The sequence below is a fragment of the Pieris napi genome, chromosome 13, assembly GCF_905475465.1.
Source record: "Pieris napi chromosome 13, ilPieNapi1.2, whole genome shotgun sequence".
Taxonomy (NCBI): Eukaryota; Metazoa; Arthropoda; class Insecta; order Lepidoptera; family Pieridae; genus Pieris; species Pieris napi.
Genome location: NC_062246.1, coordinates 6,395,017 through 6,415,501, shown reverse-complemented (window position 1 = coordinate 6,415,501; position 20,485 = coordinate 6,395,017). Strand labels below are relative to the sequence as shown.

General features: G+C 35.3%; 1 protein-coding gene across 10 annotated transcripts in view; it reads left to right on the top strand.

The window, feature by feature from the left end:
- LOC125055331 (juvenile hormone acid O-methyltransferase-like) overlaps positions 1–16,854 on the top strand; it is a 31,393-nt gene extending 14,539 nt beyond the window's left edge. For 3 of the 10 annotated variants that reach the window (XM_047657762.1, XM_047657763.1, XM_047657757.1), the window contains 3 exons: positions 15,369–15,540; positions 15,897–16,005; positions 16,569–16,854. In XM_047657762.1, coding sequence (XP_047513718.1) covers positions 15,369–15,540; positions 15,897–16,005; positions 16,569–16,744 — 457 coding nt within the window. In that variant the 3' untranslated portion in view covers positions 16,745–16,854. Of the gene's footprint in view, positions 1–1,111; positions 1,285–2,803; positions 2,913–3,484; positions 3,824–6,142; positions 6,545–8,938; positions 9,111–9,566; positions 9,676–10,362; positions 10,625–13,948; positions 14,115–15,368; positions 15,541–15,896; positions 16,006–16,568 lie in introns of those variants that run through there. The other 7 variants (XM_047657755.1, XM_047657761.1, XR_007117850.1 and 4 more) reach the window with 7 other exon arrangements.
- Positions 16,855–20,485: the final 3,631 nt, after the last annotated feature.

Genomic DNA, 20,485 nt, shown 5'->3' with positions numbered 1-20,485 from the left:
GACCATCATCGTTTTTTAACCCATGACTTGGTTTTTTCTAAACTTATATGTAATATACTGCACAAAACAATTAGCGGAACAAGATTTTTCTCCTTTCTATTGCTTAAACTAAAATTAGATTTAAATTAACTTGTACGCTATTTTTTACCTTGTTAATTTGTTAATTACTACAATTGATAAAAATCGGCGTTTTGGTTAGTAGTCCTATATTCTATTATAAAGTGGCAGTGTGTCTAGAAACACCTAAAAACAAAGTGACGTCGTTAGTCCGCTAACAGTACTTTTATTAATTATATATCAAATTGAAGCTTATTTTTTTCAATTAATTACTGCCGCCTGTGCGAAGTTTCAAGCCATTGCGCATGGGTCGAATGTTAGTGTTCTCAAACTGAATAGATGCGGCATTTTTATTCTAACATAAAGCCACTCTGTTTTAGAACGATGAATGTTCGTCAAACGTTCGTCGATCCCTTAGGTTGCAAATATGCCCACAAAATATATACAAAAAATTGTATTACTCGTATAATTTTGTTCCTAATTACGTAATAAAAATAAATAATAGTTTAAAAAAACTAAAAAACACGCTTTTAAAGCACATCAAACTAAAAAGTGAAAAATAATAAGTGGTAATGAACAAAAAATACTGGTATTATTGTGAAAAAGCGTGGGACGAAAAATATGGCACAGAGCGCCCCATTTTCAGCCTAAATTAGGAATTATTTTTCACTTTTTAGTTTGATGTGCTTTAAAAGCGTGTTTTTTAGTTTTTTTAAACTATTATTTATTTTTTAGTTAATTTTTTTTTATTTTTTTTTTCGGATTATTGCATTGTCATCGATCTTTGACAGGTTTGAATTAAATCTGTCCGTTAAAAGTGGGTCAAAATCGAGTCCGAAGGAGTCGGTTACATACATACATACAGGTGAAGCTAATATAATGCGTGAAATAGCTTGTCTTGTCATTGTATGTTTTGCATCTATCTTTTTTGTTCGCACACCTCATAAACAATATGACGGTGACGGTTCGAGCCTTCGAAAAGTATATATTTATTAAAACTTTTTCGGCGGATACATCAATTTAGCTATACTTATTTTTTATGTTGATTTTACAGAACTGCGTTCCAGAACATATACGATATCCTTAAGGACCAAGGAAGTTGTTTCGCGATTGTCGTAGGAAAAGTATCATCATGCGATTCCTACAGGACCCTTGCTAAAGCCGAAAAATGGAAGCCATGGGTTACTGACTTTTGAAAGATATATATCTCCATACCATGACAGTCAAGTATATAACATAATTTAATTCACTCTAGCAAAGACTAATTTTTATTTCTTGCGATTGTGGTTGATTGGATTAATTTATTCCCAATTAATTACATGAGACAAAGAAGCACTTATTATATTTTGACTCTGGCAAGTCAATACATTTATGAGAATATTTTGTATTTGCGGAAAAATATAGATATCTTTAAAAAGAATAGTAGCTTCCATAATTATAGTACTCGTAATAAAGACAAAATTAGCGCACCAACCAGAAGGCTGCATAAAACGAGTAATTCTTTCCAAGGCAATTGTATACGTTTTTTCAACAAAATCCCTAGTGAGATACAAGCGTTGTCAATAAATAAATTTAAATCGTACATTAAGGTAAAACTGCTTGCTAAGGCTTATTATAATATAAATGAATATTTAAACGATCCTAGTGCTTGGATATGAGTTGCTCCAGTATATATTATAGGTAACACGACTGAATCTCTCGGCTGCATTTCCAGACTCTGGGGCGATCGTCAACATCCACGACTATTTTAATGTAAAGTGGGAACAAACCGTGATCCATGTGGTATCCAATTATTTCAGTATTATTATTATTTTCTTATGTAGCCAAGTCCACATTTCAAGGATCGTCATGCTCGCTTAAATGTCATTGCTTGTGGCGGCGTCCATGCGTCGGGTTGTCTCTCTCCCTAAAATATGGCGAGGGGGCCGATGGCTGGCCATGCGTCATACTCGTGAACGGGTGCTACTTGTGGTGACTGGTCGTACTTGAATTCGTGTATGCGGTGATGATGTTAATTATTTCGACTAAGTGTTTGCGTGTTGTTCCCACGAGAATGTAAGTGCGTGCTCCTATTTCACCATGCCTCCTGCTGATAGGGGACAAGTCTTTGTTTTTAATTTATGTTATTATTATTAATTACTTAAAATGTCATGTGAAACATGGTGTAATGGTTGCAGCTCCTTACAAACGTTGTGTAAAAAAAAAAAACATGGCGATTAAAAAGAGTGGCGGAGAGTTTATTGCCAGTTCTTCTCTTCCGTTCTACGCCCTTGATTTGAGAACTGGCAGTAAATGTAAAATTAGAAGCATTAATATATATTTCTTTAATGACGAATCACAAGTGTACATTGTGTTACCTACGTGAATAAATGATTTTTGAATTGAATTGAATTGCACACTATTCAACTTTAAGTACTATTTTGCTACTGTTCCATATAAAAAAAAACTATTAGCACTACAAATTTTTACGTTTGTGGGTTACAAGTGGGTTCTCTTCTCTGCTTGACATAGACGGGGGACTATAATCTCAGGGATGAAGGTTGCACGCATATAACATATACATAATAAAACCTTTAACTCTTTTAAGCTGTTAAGGTAAGATTAAGATTTTGAGTAATGACACTGCGTTATCTATGTCCCTGAATGTGAAACTCCAGAATATCAAAAGCCCGGAATTTTACCTACAATTGGAACCTACCACAAATTTCTGTTTAATATGCGTTTAATTTAAATATACTCTTTTCAGGATTCCCTTAAAGAATTGCAACAATTATTAGGAAAAATTGGATTTACTATAAAAAAATTAGAAGACAAGATAATAGTTCACGACTACGAAAATCAAGAGAATTTGAAAGGTAGGTTTTGTAACAAATTCGAGAACATTTTTATCAACTTTAGACTTAAGCAAATATTAGCAAAATAAATAACAAACATAAGTTACGAATGTACAAATAAACTTATAATAGAGCATGTTATTAATCTCACTACACCGTCTCATAACATGAGCGTATCTACTAAGAACGTGTCAGGTACGGAAACGAGCACAACTCTGACAGCGCGCACACTTGCCTCGGCAGAGGCGGGTCAACAGTCAACACAGAGCGAGCTGCTTCGCGCGGCAAATGCCTCGCGAGGCTGCTCGTGCTGTGTGGACCCGCCTTATGAGCACAATGCTAATGACCCGTATATCAATTTGACGTGTTGCTTGACTCGTTCCTTGCTATTTGTCCTAAGTTTTTCTCTAGGTTAAAATAAAAATAGATCAATCCTTAATATTGTTTATGATAAGAACAATTTATTCAATGTTATAAAATGCGCCTAAAACACACATCCGAAAAGTAACTTCTACATGTACATTGGACACCACATGTAGAAGTTAGTTAGTCTTTGGGAAAATGAAAATAAATAAAAGTACGATTATTTTCAGGTGCAATAATGTCTGTGATGCCTTTCAAGATCCCGGATGAGTTACTTGACGATTTTTTTATAGACTTAAGCCAAGAAATGCATATGATTGACACTGAAAAGTACAATTACAAGAAATCAACTAATGATAATGTCCATAACATGCAAATACTCGTTTTATATGTTGAAAAAAAGTAATATAATGTATGGATTTCTTTTTTTAGGAATATTAATTGTTCTGAAATTGAAATGTAACATTGAAATATAAAATACATACAATTATTGAAATACACAAACATAAATTCTATATTCTTCTTCTCTTCTTTTATTTTGTAAAATTATGTTCGTTATTACAATAACTTCTAAAAGGACACAGATGACAAATTTGTCTAGCTTAACCAATTGGTGAAATAGCAATGGAACCTGTGGGTTTGATTCCCATAGAAATATTGAACCAAGCAAAAATGTAGCAGGTTAATTACAAAACCAATACTAAATAAAACTTAATTTAAAATACTGGCTAATACAATTCTAAATAAAATAAAACTACCTTAAAGACTAATCAATAATCATGCGAGTCCTGCAGTGTGTACCAAAGTTTACGGCTTCACCGTTTTTTAGCGAAACAAAACAAATTAAATTTTAATCATTTTATTAAACAATTTTCTTATAGAATTCAACATTTAAATATTTACCTTTTGCATATTGCAATGATAAATCTTAGTCGTCCTTAGTTGCATTACGCAGGCACGACCGGTGCCAGTCTTTTTTTACTATTACATATTACCTAGGTGAAAGTGTTTAGAAAATGAAAAACGGCTTAATGTAGAAAGTTGCCAGTCTGCAGTAACTGTCCTTCCATCTTCTAGCACAACTGTCGCGAAATGACCTTTCCGACCAAAGAAGGAGGCAATCATCTTTTTTCCTTGACTTCTTCCATTCATTACCTTAGTTGGCCGATCCTCGAAAGGAAACACTCACTGAGCTGATTGTCTTTTGGTTTTAGGTTCATAGCAATATATCCAGCTTTCATCACCTGTGACGATGTCAAATACAGCATTTGAGTCACCGCCGTTGAACTTATCTAACATTTGGCGACACCACCACCATGCGAAGGTGTTTCTGGTCGTCGGTTAAAGTATGGGGAACCCATCTGGTACAAAGCTTCCTGACGCCTAAATGTTAATATAATATTTTTTTTTAATTTGACTTATACCAATGCATCTTCCTCTATCATGCGTCGCACAGCACTGATGTTATCTTGAGTAGTCGCTATTAAAGGACGTCCCTCACGCGGATCATCATTGAGATTCAGACGTCCACGCTTAAACTCGTTAAACCAACTGTAAATAGTGGCACGAGATGGGGCTTCATTAAGAAATGCAGCCTATCATAGCTTTGTTCTTCAGTAAGCCCACAACGAAAGTCATAATAAATCATTGACCGAAATTTTCTCGCGTTAGGTTCATTTTCACGTGTATGAAGAGTTTTAGATTTGCCGCCAATTCTCAAAAATGAATGCAATATACTACATCAGGTTATCAAAGAGTTTTAAAATTGATATTCAAAAAAAGTTTTCATAAGAAATGTTTCTAACTGGCCAGTTCTAAACATTTTCACTGTTAGTGATGCTGACGTTATAATTTTAAATAATACAAATACCTCCTCATATAAATAAAAATACAAATACCAATACAATATACAAATACCAGGGATTTTCCTCGTGATATATAAAATTTACAATATTTAGTAAAATAATGCAATCATAAGCGCGTGTCACATATAATCATCCGCTTTTATTAAGTACACATATAAAATTTATCTGCTTACTATAGTAAACATATGTTTATGTACATGATAATTTTGTATCAAGCAGATATTGTTTTATAGAACAGGTGGCAAACGGACAAGAGGCTCATCTGAGGTTGAGTGATATTGTCCGCCGCCCATGGACCCTCACACTGCCAGAAGCCTCGCAAGTGCAATAATGGTCTATATACATTATTTATTAACACCTTGAGTTACCTGATCATTGATATCTTTATGAATTTGTATTTATTTTCCTATCGGCTCAACATGACAACACATTACAGTATAAATTAAATTTATCATTTTCGTATTATGCGTAAATCATCCCATTTCGTTTTATTGTTCAGGTTAATGTGTATTAACCTTTATTCTGACGATAACATCTAAGGCTAAGGACTCACGAAGCGGGTTTCACCCGCGCCCGCCGTGGTTGCGGGCCCGCAGCCTTTGTAGCATAAAACCAACCATAGGTAGCCGGTTGCAGCCGCGCGCTCTGCGATCGGTTGGCGGGCGACCGCACATTACGGATAGGGATATTCGAAAATAATTAAAGAACTTTTCTTCGTCCTTCTTTAACTCATCCATAACGATATCTTTCCGCAATCAGTGGATGCACCCAAAACCTTTTAGGCCTTTTTTTTAAATTCTTCTGTGAAGTAAGTTTAACGCAACAGCTAATTTCTGGTGTGTGTCCATGGCGGTAGACTGGAAGTCAACTGATCGTAACCACCAAATTTGCGAGCGATAATCGCAACCGCGACAGCTGAGTAACCGCACAAAACTCCGGTTTCGTGAGTTTTGAAAATAAAACTCCATTCCGCCACCACAAAACCGCTTCGTGAGTCCTTAGCCTTACCCTTACTACCTGACCGCTGCGCAAACGCTATCAGAAATTTGCCGAAAAGGACGCACGAACAATGCTTAACGTCAAATTGTATAATAAATCAAATGCTCTACAGAATACTAGTGCATTGAAGTATCTAGAAAAATATAAGAATATAATCAATTGGAAAACAGACTCAACGATCCTAGACATTGGCTGTGGCGATGGGAGATTGACATCAAAAATATTCAAAGAAGTAATTCCTACTTGCAAAACCATGACGGGCTGTGACATAAGTGAAGATATGATACGATTCGCAAATGAACACTATGCTTCGGAACGTATTGATTTCACTACCCTTAACATAGAGGGAGAGCTGCCCGATCAGCTAAGGGAACGTTTCCACCATGCCACTTCCTTTTTTGCTTTACACTGGTGTCGTCGTCAAGAGTAAGTACTTCGCAATTACAATTTTTAATTTATGGTACGTGCTACACGGCCTTCTGTGCTTGACACGTTTATTATTTTTTGGGCGTGTTTGTAACCTACCTACCCTCTGAGGCCTTCATCGTTTATTAACCCGCTAAGGGTTTTGTTAAATTTATTTAATACTAGCGGACCCGACAGACGTTGTCCTGTCTTAACTATGAATATTGATTTCAAATTGGTATAATTAATTAAAAATATTTCAGAAACAAAGTGTTTATTATTCTAATGCCTTATGTTATACAACATTCTTTGTTTGTTTTTCTGGCTCGCATATTATTATATTATCAATATAATAACTCCGATCGAAGCATTTATTTTAAACGATATTCATTTTTCTTTGACAATATTTGCAGCACGCATTCTGTCAATGTTATGTCAAACGCCATAAGGTTACATCAAAAAGTTCGAATTGTATGGTGGTTAAGTATTCTTAAATTTTCAAATTTTCCGCGCAATTTTTTTTTTATTTTATAAGAACCTTCTCTTGACAATTACAAACACAACAAAAAAAATCAGACAAATCGGTCAAGCCGTTTTCATGTCATGTCGGGACAACGGAAAACGGGTTTCATTTATATATATATTGATATATCATTAATACAAAATAAACATTATTATGACAACCGAAAATCTATTTTTAGGTTGTCATAAATGATTTTATGACAGATTGACATTGCACTTAAAGATATCGCTTTGAGAATATTAAAATAAGGTAGGTAATTTATTTAATAAGTGTTTAGAAATAATCTTTATTTCTTTTCTTGTGTGCGAGAAACACACAATATTCATTCCATTATAACTTATTACGTTAATTTTTGAGTAATAAAAGTTAAGTATATATTAACGCAATATAAATTAATTAATTTTAACTTGAAAATTAATTTAATTTAATTACTAAGTAATTATTAATTAATTTTCAAGTTAAAATTAATTACTTCCTAAAGTGCATTTTATAGTATGCTATTTTAATTATACAAATTATGAATAATCATAATATTTACATATGAGTAAAATTATTTTTTACGTAATATCTTATCTCAAGTAGGTATGTAATATTTGATATGTGATATGTTATATCTTAAGTATTAAACACCAATTAACTATAGGTACAAATAAATGTGAATTAATGCTAATAACAAATAGAATTTTCTTAGACATCACTAATAGTACGAGATCCGGCTGCAGGATTAGTGCACTCATCGGTTATTTGCTAAAAAACAAATTTTCATGTATATTTATAATTAGGAGAGTATATATCTACCAAGGTGCCTATCAAAATTTGTCCGCTAGTATTTCTAATAAAATTATTTTGAATTGATTTCTGGGAAAACAGTTCGTTCACTTGTTATTTAAATAAAATATCGTCGACATCACCGCAATTTACATAAAGATTTTAAAAAATCACGGGTGCAATAATATATCAAATTGAAGCTATTTTTTTTTTCAATTAATTACTGCCGCCTGTGCGACGCTTTCAAGCCATTGCGCATGCGTCGAATGTTAGTGTTCTCAAACTAAATAGATGCGGCATTTTTATTCTAACATAAAACCACTCTGTTTTCTAACGATGAATGTTCGTCAAACGTTCGTCGATCCCTTAGGTTACAAATACGCCGACAAAATATATATAAAAAATTGTATTAGTCGTATAATTTTGTTCCTAATTACCTAATAAAAATAGCTTGTCTTGTCATTGTACGTTTTGTACATATACATATTTTATGATCGCACACCTCATGAACAATATGACGGTGACTCGACGCCTTCGAAAATTGTATTTAACTAGCGCACCCGACAGACTTCGTCCTGTCATAAAGATTTGTAATGTGGCAGTTTTTTTTCCTACGTATTTTATAGTCGTGACTAAAAATTCTCCTGAACAGAACCGTCACCCTGGTGATAGGGCGTTGTGAATAAAAAATAATCATTTTGCAACTCAACACTCATATTCTTGCTTAAATGAAGTACTGTGACATTGTTTCCACATTATGATCTTTGACGTTAGGAACACACCTACATTGCTTAGACAACAGTGAGTGCTTGTAATTTAATATGAACTTTATACAACGGCAATAAAGCTCAAATTGACTGCGTTTTAGTTAGAAAATAATTGTATGGGAAAAAGAAAAGGGCTGTTTTTATGATTTTTCCGGCAATTATTCGATTTTTTCTCGCTGTAAAAACCATTCTTGAACTTCAACGAACATTGTAAAAAAAGAATTGGCCAAATTGGTCCAGGCGTTGTTGAGTTATGCGCTTACCAACACATTTTGTGATTCATTTTTATATTAAAGATAAATTTTTTTCGGCGGATACATCAATTTAGCTATATTTATTTTTATGTTGATTTTACAGAACTGCGTTCCAGAACATATACGATATCCTTAAGGACCAAGGCAGTTGTTTCGCGATGGTTGGAGAAAAAGCATCATTAAGCGATGCATACAGGACCCTTACTAAAGCCGAAAAATGGAAGCCATGGGTTACTGACGTTGAAAGATATATATCTCCATACCATGATAGTCAAGTATATATAACATAATTTAATTCACTCTAGCAAAGGCTTATTTTTATTTCTTTTTTGCTAGGAGGTCCGCCATATTGGAGCGATGGTGGTAGATTGGATTAATTTATTCCTAATTCATTACATTAGCCAAAGAAGCACATTATTCAACTTTCTGTGCTATTGAGCCACTGTCCCATATGAAAAAACTATTAGCAAAACAGTAGATTTATGTATGTGTTTTGTGATCATTTGTTTTTTCTGTCTGCTTGACATAGACGGGGTTTTATAACCACGGAGCATATACATAATAAAACCTTTATCTCATTTTAGCTGTAAAGGTAAGATTAAGATTCGGAGTAAAAATAAAGGGTGATTAATACCTGTATTTTAAACTCTAGAATATCAAAAGCCTGGAGTTCCACCTACAATTGGAACCTACCACAAAATTCCGTTTAATTAAAAATATACTCTTTTCAGGATTCCCTGAAAGACATGCAACAATTATTAGACAAAACTGGATTTACTATAATAAAATTGGAACACAAATTGATATTTCACGAGTATGAAAATCTTGAGAATTTCAAAGGTAGGTTTTGTCGTCGAATGGGAAAAGAGACACACACACTGACACACAGACACTTTTAGTCGTGATCACTTTTGTGTGCCGTCCAACTTAAAACAAACGCAGTTTCACAGGCCTACACCTACTGTGTATATGTCACCGTAAAATTGTAAACACCGTTAGATTGTAATCTATCTCGCGAGATTATAAACTGTCGAAAGATTGTGAACCTCAACGAACTGCTTACAAATTAACGTATTATTATTCGGTAGTTATATGAAATTGTGGGAAAGTAAAATTAATCTGTAATTGACCAAAGAAGTTTGAATGATAACTAAGTTAGTGTAGTACAATCTACCGAATAATAATACGTTAAATTGTAAGCAGTAAGCTGAGGTTTACAATCTTTCGACAGTTTATAATCTCGCGAGATAGATTACAATCTAACGGTGTTTACAATTTTACGTTAACATATATATATTATGGAATCGGCCGAACAAATAATCAATGAGCAGAATTCTCATAGGTACCTGTTGTTGCTTGACGTGTTCCTTGCTATTCGTCCTAAGATTCTCTCTACGTTCAAATAAAAATAGATCAATTCTTAATATTATATATGATAAGAACAATTTATTTAATATTCAATAATATATAAAGGGTCCCTTAAGTCTTTGGGAAAATGCAAATTAATAAATGTACAATTATTTTCAGATGGAATAATGTCTGTGGTGCCTTTCAAGATCCCCGATGAGTTACGTGACGATTTTTTTATAGACTTAACCCAAGAAATGCAGATAGTTGACACTGAAAAGTACAATTACAGTAAATCTAGTAACGATTTTGTCTTTAATGTGCAAATACTCGTTTTATATGTTGAAAAAAAGTAATAATGTCTGGATTCGTTTCTTTAGCAATATTATTGAAATGTAACAATGAAATATTAATTAATTAATATAAATTTTTATTGAAATACACAAACATTATATTCTATATACCTCTTCTCTTCATAAATTTTGTAACGTTTTATTTATGTTCGATATTACAATAACTTCTTCTTTTAGAAAGAAGCATCATAAAGTTGAAATGTACCTGACAAATTCCATTCTCTCACATGTACCGCTCAGAAATGACGGCATAGTTGTCAGAGTTATTTTTTAGAGATATACTCGTAGTAACAGCCTTCTAAGCGATATTCACGTTGGTTCATTTCACATGTATTTTTTGTTCATGGGCTTGTAGTCTATTAGTACCTATCAAGTCGCTTACAAATTGAACTATTCCCAAACACTATTTAACAGCAAACATTTTTTTAAGTTAACCCGTTTGAAGTTATTATTACTTGGACTATTTATAGTATCTAATAAAATCTCACTGATCCTTTAATTTATATAGCATTTTTAATTTACCAGAATCCTGAAAAGCAACTGAGAGAAATGTTAGATAAAATCGGATTTTCATTTATTGAAATACAGTACAAGCGATTTTCTGGCACCTGATCACGTGACCTTTCCAGGCGGTAATGGGTCATGCACAGGGCCTGATTAACCCTTAGGCTAATTAGGCTGCAGCCTAGGGCGCGACGATCTAGGGGGGCGCAACGTTTGGTTTCTTAGGGAAACTGCATGAACTAGACGACATTAAATTTATGAGAGTCAAGCAGTAAAAACAACTATATGCCACGGATTTAGGAGAAACCTTTGCAGAAGAATGCGTCCATTTGGCGCAGTTATTAAAATCTGACACCGAGGCCGAGCATTCTATTTATGCTAGAACCCCAAATGGTTTGGTATTCTACTTGGTAGCATGTAGTCACATGTCATGATTTTGGTGGTATAATGCGGGAAGTGCTTTACTTTTGTGTTTGTAGGGGCGTGTTCTGATGAATAGCCTAGAGCGGTCAGAACTCTTGATCAGTCTCTGGTCATGCATGCAAGTGTTATTTTCTAAAGCACAACGCTGGTACTTTGTAAATCCTGATAGCGATTGTGCCTCCGACTTATATTGAGTTTTTGTACCAAGGTTGCAAAATCAGCGCGAAATTGCATATATTATATTTTACACACATGATTGGTTTTATATAAATTATCACATTAAAAATTATAGATTACTGGCGCTGCCTGGATTCACCTTTGTGGGTTGTTCATCCCTTCATTGAGGTTGATATTATGTTAAAATATATACCTTTGGATTATATGTTCCAAGATTATTTGTATTCACGGCTAGACCACGTCCAATTCATTGGCATCAAACTTAATAAATAATTCGATGTATACTTTTTGTTTTCTATTCATATTCTTTGTCCTTTAGATTAGTGATATTTTAATTAAGATAGGTTACATAATTACAATGTTCAACCGTAGATTTAGTGATTTCGTTCTCCACGGACGGCTGTATCACTTAACATCAGACGAGCCTCCTGCCCGTTTGCCCCCTCTTAACACGTTCGTTGCATTACGAGATCTATCAGATCTCTTGCAGGACTTTTGTATTGTGCGTTGAACATAATCGTGTCTTTTCACACCTTGCGGGAGGATCTAACTTGTAAAGTTCTTTAAGGATGAGCAGGACAAATATATATATTTTCTTCCTACTTAAAACTGAATTAAAGGACATTAAAAAATAAATTAGAAATGGATTAGGTCCCTAACGCACAGTACTGTAATTGTTTTAATTCCTTGCGTTAGGAGACATGTCGGTACTCGTAAAATCATACGCCTCGTAGACGCAAGAGAGTGAGGATGGGCGACGCGGGCGCTGCGTGACTCTTTTTAGTGTTGTTCAGAATCGACATGGGAAGTCGATAAAAATGTTGGAAAATGTCCAAATTTGCCCCCCATTGGCTAATAATGACAGTGATTCTGATTATGAAATATTTGACGTACCTACAAAGAAAACGATGAACCTTTTTCGTTGGAGCACACGCAGTTAAACAGCACTGACGCTTCTAAAAAATCTAAACGAATTGTTATACTTTTGCGCGTAATGTGCAAGCCATCAATGTGCTTACCATGTTTAAATGAAAAACACTTTGCATAATTAATAAAACTTTTAGAATCGATAACTGAGATATTGTTTTATTCCCATCACTACTTACTACACATATTGAACTATCTTCGGGTGCGGTACGAGATAGAATCGATATCTATTTTTTTTTGGTATTTGTAGTTTATTCTGCGTGCGAACCTAGCAAAATATAAAGCAATAAGCTATCTTTCACCCACAAAAACTTAAAAATATATGTCATTGTTTTTTTGGAAGATATAAATTATTTTCAAAACTGTATGTTTAGGAGACTGATTTGATCTCCAACGCACGAAAGGATAGGCTTGTTACGAGATCTTTTAGGTCTCTAAAGCACCAGCTGAAAGTTCTTTGAAAATGATGACGCAGTGAACGTGTTAAATTATAAAAAAAATATCTCAATCGCAGAGTGTACGTACATATGGGTAACGATGCATAAAGACACGGAAAAAATCCAAACATTTTAATCTTAGTCGTTATATACCAAATTAAAATAAGAAAAAAAATCATAAAGAAATATTTGCACAAGCATGAAAATAATAAATATACAAACATACTAACGAACCTAAAAAAACGCAAAGTGCAATGCCGGTCTATATTAATCATTTATTTATATCACCTTGAGTTATCTTTGTGAAAATCTATTTTTTCATAAATCTTTTTCATGATCATTTTGCAATCTAATAGGCAAGTAGGTGATCAGCCTCCAGTGCCTGACACACGCCGTCGACTTTTTTTTGGGTCCAAGACATGTCGGTTTCCTCACGATGTTTTTCTTTCACCGTTCGAGCAAATGTTAAATGCGCACATAGAATGAAAGTCCATTGGTGCCCAGCCGAGGATCGAACCTACGACCTCAGGAATGAGAGTCGCACTCTGATGCTACTAGGCCAACACTGCTCACACAACACAACAATATTACAGTATAAATTAAATTTATCATTTTCGTATTATGTATTAATTATTCCATTCCGTTTTAATGTTCAGATTAATGTGAATTCGCCTTTATTCTAACGATAACATCTAACCATTACTACCTAACCATCGCGCAAACGCTATCAGAAATTAGCCGAAAAGCACGCACGAACAATGTTTAAAGTCAAATTGTATAGTAAATCAAATGGTATGACGAAGACTCATGCTATGAAGTATCTAGAAGAATATAAGAATATAATCAATTGGAAAATAGACTCAACGATCCTAGACATTGGTTGTGGCGATGGGAGTTTGACATCCAAAATATTCAAAGAGTTCATTCCGACGAAGACCATGACAGGCTGTGACATAAGTGAAGATATGATACGATTCGCAAATGAACACTATGCTTCGGAACGTGTTGATTTCACTACCCTTAACATAGAGGGAGAGCTGCCCGATCAGCTAAGGAACCGTTTCCACCATGCCATTTCCTTTTTTGCTTTAAACTGGTGTCCTCGTCAAGAGTAAGTACATCGCAATTAAGAAAATATTAAAATAAATCTATTGGAATATAGGAAATAGGTTGATTATTTATATGATGGAGCGAGTAGGGACAACGAACAAGGAACGAAGGAAGAAGGTAGCACCTAAATAATGGTGCAGGAAGATACGCGTGGAGAAAGGGAGGTAGAAAGTGAAGGGGAAGGTAACTAACAATGAACGATAGGAATATCGTCGTCTAGCGACAGGAAGGACAGAGGAGGCAGAAGAGGATAGAGACAGGGACCGATTGCTGACAAGGCAACAACGAAAACCTGAGCAATGTATCGAAAGCACGATCTGAATTTTAACAAAAACAGGACCTACCGATAAATTGTTGAAAATAATGACGTTAGCAATACTGACGTCATAAATTAGATTTGTCATCAGCAATTTCATTTCGACATTAAAGTCGACTTTTTAAAGGCTTCTGTTTTGTTCAAATCCTCCATCGAACTGTGGTTGCACACTCCCTCGAGAGGGGTGAGCTTTGGCCTATTCGGAGCATATGCCCTCTTCGGGTGGTGTTTCCATTTTCGCGCTCTGCTAATGCACGGCGGTATGGGGGTGGTCTTCTATAGCCCTTGGTGGGGGCTGCAGCGTGCTTGGAAACATACTACATGCGCGCAGCCGTGGTTAGGGTCATGTTTGGGGTATCAATCCGATGGTGAGGGGCCAAGGAGTAATCTCAACAAGGCCCTGGTGTCATAATCCGTGGTAGGAGGCAGACTCACGGCTCGTGGTCAAGCACCGCCGAGTGACACCCCCGGTCACCCCGGGGAAGGCGACCAGCGGTTGAAGCCGCGTCCTACTGGCCTGGTGGTCTGGAGTGCCTCGGTGCGATGTTTTGGAGTTGCGGATGCTGAGGAACATCCACTCGATCAAACATCTTGAGGGCCCCAACAATCAGTTCCTGTATTTACCCAAATTTGTCATAAACAAGTTTCGTGAAATTTCGTGTACTCATTCCAAGTTAAATAGTAATAAAAATCTTATTCAACAATTAGTATGAAGTACATTCTAGAGGTTACATTTTTTGTTAAATATGCATTTAAAGTAAAGTCTAAACCCATTGTGGTTTGATCTTGTCTTTGTATGTTTTGCATCTATATTTTATATTCGCACACCTCATAATCAATACGACGGTGACTCGACGCCTTCTTAAATTATATTTATTAAAACTTTTTCGGCGGATACATCAATTTAGCTATATTTTTATTGTTATGTTTATTTTTCAGAACTGCGTTCCAGAACATATACGATATCCTTAGAGACCAAGGAAGTTGTTTCGCGATTGTCACAGAAAAAGTATCATTATACGATGCATACAGGACCCTGACTAAAAACGAAAAATGGAAGCAATGGGTTACTGACGTTGAAAGATATATATCTACATACCATGACAGTCAGGTACGTATAAAAGAATTTAATTCACTCTAGCAACGGCTGATTATTATTTCTTAATAAAAATTATTAATAACCGAATAGGTTTTCTTCTCTGCTTGACATAGACGGGGGACTATAGCCTCAGGGATGAGAGTTGCACGCATATGACATATATGCACGCATATGTATACATAATAGTCATGATAAAAACTTTATCTCTTTTTAACTGTAAAGGTAAGATTAAGATTCTGAGTATAGATAAAGCGTTTTTTATACTTGTATGTTAAATTCCAGAATATCAAAAGCTTGGAATTCTACCTACAATAAATATAATAACCTACCACAAATTACTGCGTTTAATTTAAATATACTCTTTTCAGGATGCCGTTAAAGAAATGCATCAATTATTAGGAAAAATTGGATTTACTATAACAAAATTAGAACCCAAGATAATATTTCACGAGTACGATAATCTAGATGATTTAAAAGGTAGGTTTTGGCGTCGAATGGGAAAGGAGACACATACACACGGTAACAAATTTTTAAATCTAATAGGCAAGTAGGTGATCAGCCTTCAATGCCTGACACACGCCGTCGACTTTTTGGGTCACATGCCGGTTTCTTCACGATGTTTTCCTTCACCGTTCGAGTAAATGTTAAATGCGCACATAGAAAGAAAGTTCATTGGCCAAGTGGAAAGCCGGGGCTTGATCCTACGTCCTCAGGTATGTGAGTCGCACGCTGAAGCCACTAGGCCAACACTGCTATTAAGCAAGTATTAGCATAAAAAAACAAACAAAAGCCACGAATGTACAATTAAACCTTTAATAGAGCATGTTATAAGTCTCACTACACCGTTTCATAACATAAGCGTACTAAGAACGTGTCAGGTACGGAAACGAGCACAACTCTGACAATACACGATTCATTCATTTATGATTCTAGCCGGGTATAATTTCGTACTTTTCCACGCACAGTTATGGTACGACACGGTATCGACTCTTTTAGTGCTAATCACTTTTGTGTGCCGTCTAATATACCATTATTTTCAGGTTTAATAATGTCTTCGGTGCCCTTCAAGATCCCGGATGAGTTATATGACGATTTTTTTATAGACTTAAGCCAAGAAATGCAGATGTTTGACACTGAAAAATACAATTACAAGAAATCAACTAATGATAATGTTCTTAACGCGCAAATACTCGTTTTATATGTTGAAAAAAAGTAATAATGTCTGGATTCGTTTTTTTAGGAATATTAATTGTTCTGAAATTGAAATGTAACATTTAAATATAAAATACAATTATTGAAATGCATAAACATATATTCTATATAGCTCTTCTCTTCTTTTATTTTGTAAAATTTTATTTATAATAATGAATTATTCCAAAAACTTCTAAAAAGACACAGATGACAAATGTGTCTAGCTTAACCAATTGGTGAAGTAGCAATGGAACCTGTGGGTTCGATTCCCGTAGAAATATCGAACACAAGCAAAAATGTATCATGTAGTCAACAGGATCACACGCGACCCATACATGTACACAGTACAAGTCATTCAAATCTCTGAAAGGTCTCAACATACACACTACAAAATACACAGGAAATGTATTAGCGAAAACAGTTCACCTTTAGACATCCATCTCATTATTCCAAGTGCGCCTACTAATTATGTTGCCAACGATCCAACTCCTTTCCACATATATCTAAGCCATTTGAAAAATAGTTGACCCATAGTTAAAAAGAGATTCCTCGAGGAGCTCGAATACCCGTTGCTACACGTCATTTGTCACAATTAATCCAGAAATGTTACATAAGCAATTGTACTCAAGACTGGCGGAACCTATTTTTTTTATAAACTACATATAATGAAAAATCATGAACCGAATCCTTGCACACTAAAGATAAACAATAACTGTGTTGTAAGAGCCTCGCCTACTCCTCCTATATCCTCTAATAAAACATGTTGCCCCTCGTAATCACTACAAACTCATCGAAAAACTCTGTGCCAGAGATCTCAAAGGTGCCGCTCGCCTTTTGTTCTCCAACGACGCCCTATCACCAGATACCCCTAAAACCCTTCAGGCCTTACGGATAAAAATTCTCCTGCTCCAGTAAACCCATATTTTCTTGACTCACCAACAGCACGGTAAGCTTGCCTTCAAATTCAAAACAAAGATGTTACGGTTGCCATTTCTTCTTTTAAACCAGGTTCAGCTGCAGGTTTGGATGGAATCTCACCCCAACATTTGAAAGACTTAACATCGCATTCTGCAATGCAGGCGAGGAACTTGTAAATTCGATTACCAAATTAATCAATTTCATTTAAATTCCGGTAATGTCAATAGATGAAATTTTTCCTGTTCTTTTCGGCGCGAACCTCATTGCCCTCACCAAAAAGGACGGAGGGGTGAGACCAATTGCTGTTGGTTCAACACTACGACGTCTGGCCTCTAAAATTGCTGTTCGACATATTTTACCAAAATTAAATTTGGAATTTGAACCCATACAGTTGGGCTTCGGTGTAAAAGGAAGACGGCTGCCGACGGTGTGAGGCAGCCGTCCATGCCCTACGCTCTTTCCTAATTTACGGACAGCCTGACGTGTTGCTCAAAATTGATGTCAAAAATGCTTTTAATTCGGTTAATAGGGATACCCTGCTGACGGAAATAAAACAACATATACCGGAAATATACAATTATCTACTTCTCAGTTACGCTGACCCAACAAAATTGTTATATCGTTCTAATGAACTGTCCTCGAAAGTAGGTTGTCAACAGGGTGATCCCCTTGGGCCTGCAATTTTTAGTTTAACTATGAATACGATAGTCAAAAATTTTAATTTAATATTAAATTCTAATTTGAAAGTTTGGTATTTGGACGACGGAACCCTAGAAGGTGATGTGGACACTGTGTTTTCGGACCTTTTTTAAATCAAAAATAAATTGGAAGCCTGGTTTGGAGCTTAATTTTAGCAAATGCGAACTTTTTATAAATAACTGCGACTTAAATTTAAAGAAGTAAAACAAAAATTTCATATTTTGGCTCCGTCTCCTTGAAATAAGTCCTCATTAAGCACTTTGCATCTTAAAATTCTGTCTTTTCGTCCCAAAATTTACGTATGTGCTCCGTTGCTGCTCCTTTAGGAATCACCCAGATCTTTTGACACAAGTAGACGACGTAATCAAAATTAGCTTAGAATCGATTCTTAATATGCAGCTGAACGAGCAATCTTGGACCCAAGCATTCCAACTTCCAAGGGATTCCCAAAATTTAAAGTGTCGCTTTACCAGCCTTCCTATCTTCTGATAAAGTTCAGCAAATCTCATAAGTAAAATTTTAAAGGCATCCCCTTCAAACTTTGAGATTGCTGGCTTGGAAGAAGCTAGAAACGCTTTCTTAATTGCAGGCCCAGATCAAAATTTTCCATTTTCTCTAAATTCACAGAGGAGCTGGGACGACATAATTTGCAAATGACTTATGACAATCTTTTGAGCTGTAGTACAGGTTCAGCGCGTGCTAGGCTTTTGGCCGTGGGTACGCCGGCTACTGGCTTCACGCTTACCCTTCGTCAAATACAGGAACTTTTCTTGAGCCTGACACGCTCCGAATCGCAACCTGTCTACGGCTTGGGGTTCCGGCCTGCGCTCCTCATATATGTCCCTGTGGCAGTAATGTCGACAGGCTAGGACATCGCGGACTGTCATGCCAAAAAAGTGCAGGACGCTTCTCGAGACATGCCGCACTTAACGATATCATACTCCGGTCCCTTGCCACCGTCAACGTCCCAAGTCTACTTGAGCCGATTGGAATTGCAACAGACGATGGCAAGAGACCGGACGGTATGAGTTTGATTCCATGGAGAAGGGCCGGGTGCTGGTATGGGATGCAACCTGTTCAGACACACTGGCCCCTTCCCTTCTACATGGAACCAGGGGTCTAGGCTCCGAATATGATTTTGTCCCATTCGGTGTCGAGACCCTTGGTCCGTGGGGTCCTAGCGCTATAAGGCTTTTTAAGGAAATAGCAAAAAGGTTAGTCGACATCACAGGAGACCGAAGAGCTGGCAGCTACCTCGGACAAAGAATTAGTCTAGCTATTCAAAGAAGGAGTTCTGCCAGTATTTTCGGAACCTTGTCTAAAGGGACTCCATTTCATAATTTATTTAAGTTATTGTTTTTATTGTTCTTTCTTATTTGTTTTAAGGGGTCTACAGGTTAATTAGAAAACCAATACTGGCTAATACAATTCTACATAAAATAAAACTATCTTAAAGACTAATCAATAATCATGCGAGTCCTGCAGTGTGTACCAAAGATTACAGCTACACCGTTTTTTTGCGAAACAAAACAAATTACATTTTAATCACTTTATTACACAATTTTCTTATAGAATTCAACTTTCAAATAAAACACAGGAATTTCGCTTTTTTCAGCGTAGCGATGGATTTCATAGAATAATTTCCTTTAAAAAAATGACGAACCAATAAATTTTTCGTTACCTCCGTGAAATTTAGTGTTAGATTACTTGTACCCTGCAAAGTGTAAACAAATATAATATTTTGTATATATTTTATACAATGAATACATCAATTATTAATATTTTTTTCATGTTTTTTCTGTAGGATAAGTATGGAGAACTTACGAAGTACAGACAGTATTATATGCCGTAAATATTAAAATGTCAAAAAAATTATATAATATTAAAATAAAAATAGGATTTTAATAATAATAGATAGTTAGACAGTCGGTCAGTAACAATAATTGTTAAGCTATATCACACGTGGTAGAAGTGAAACCTTCAATAACAAAGTTTTTATAACCAAAATATGTAAATTAGACTTTTTCTCTATCTAGATGTAGGATCTTTTCTTTAAAAAAATATATATTTTAATGTTAAATTTTTATTTATAACTTTAATATCAATCTTTAATTTGGTAAAAACTAAAATTATAAAAGTTTGAAATAAA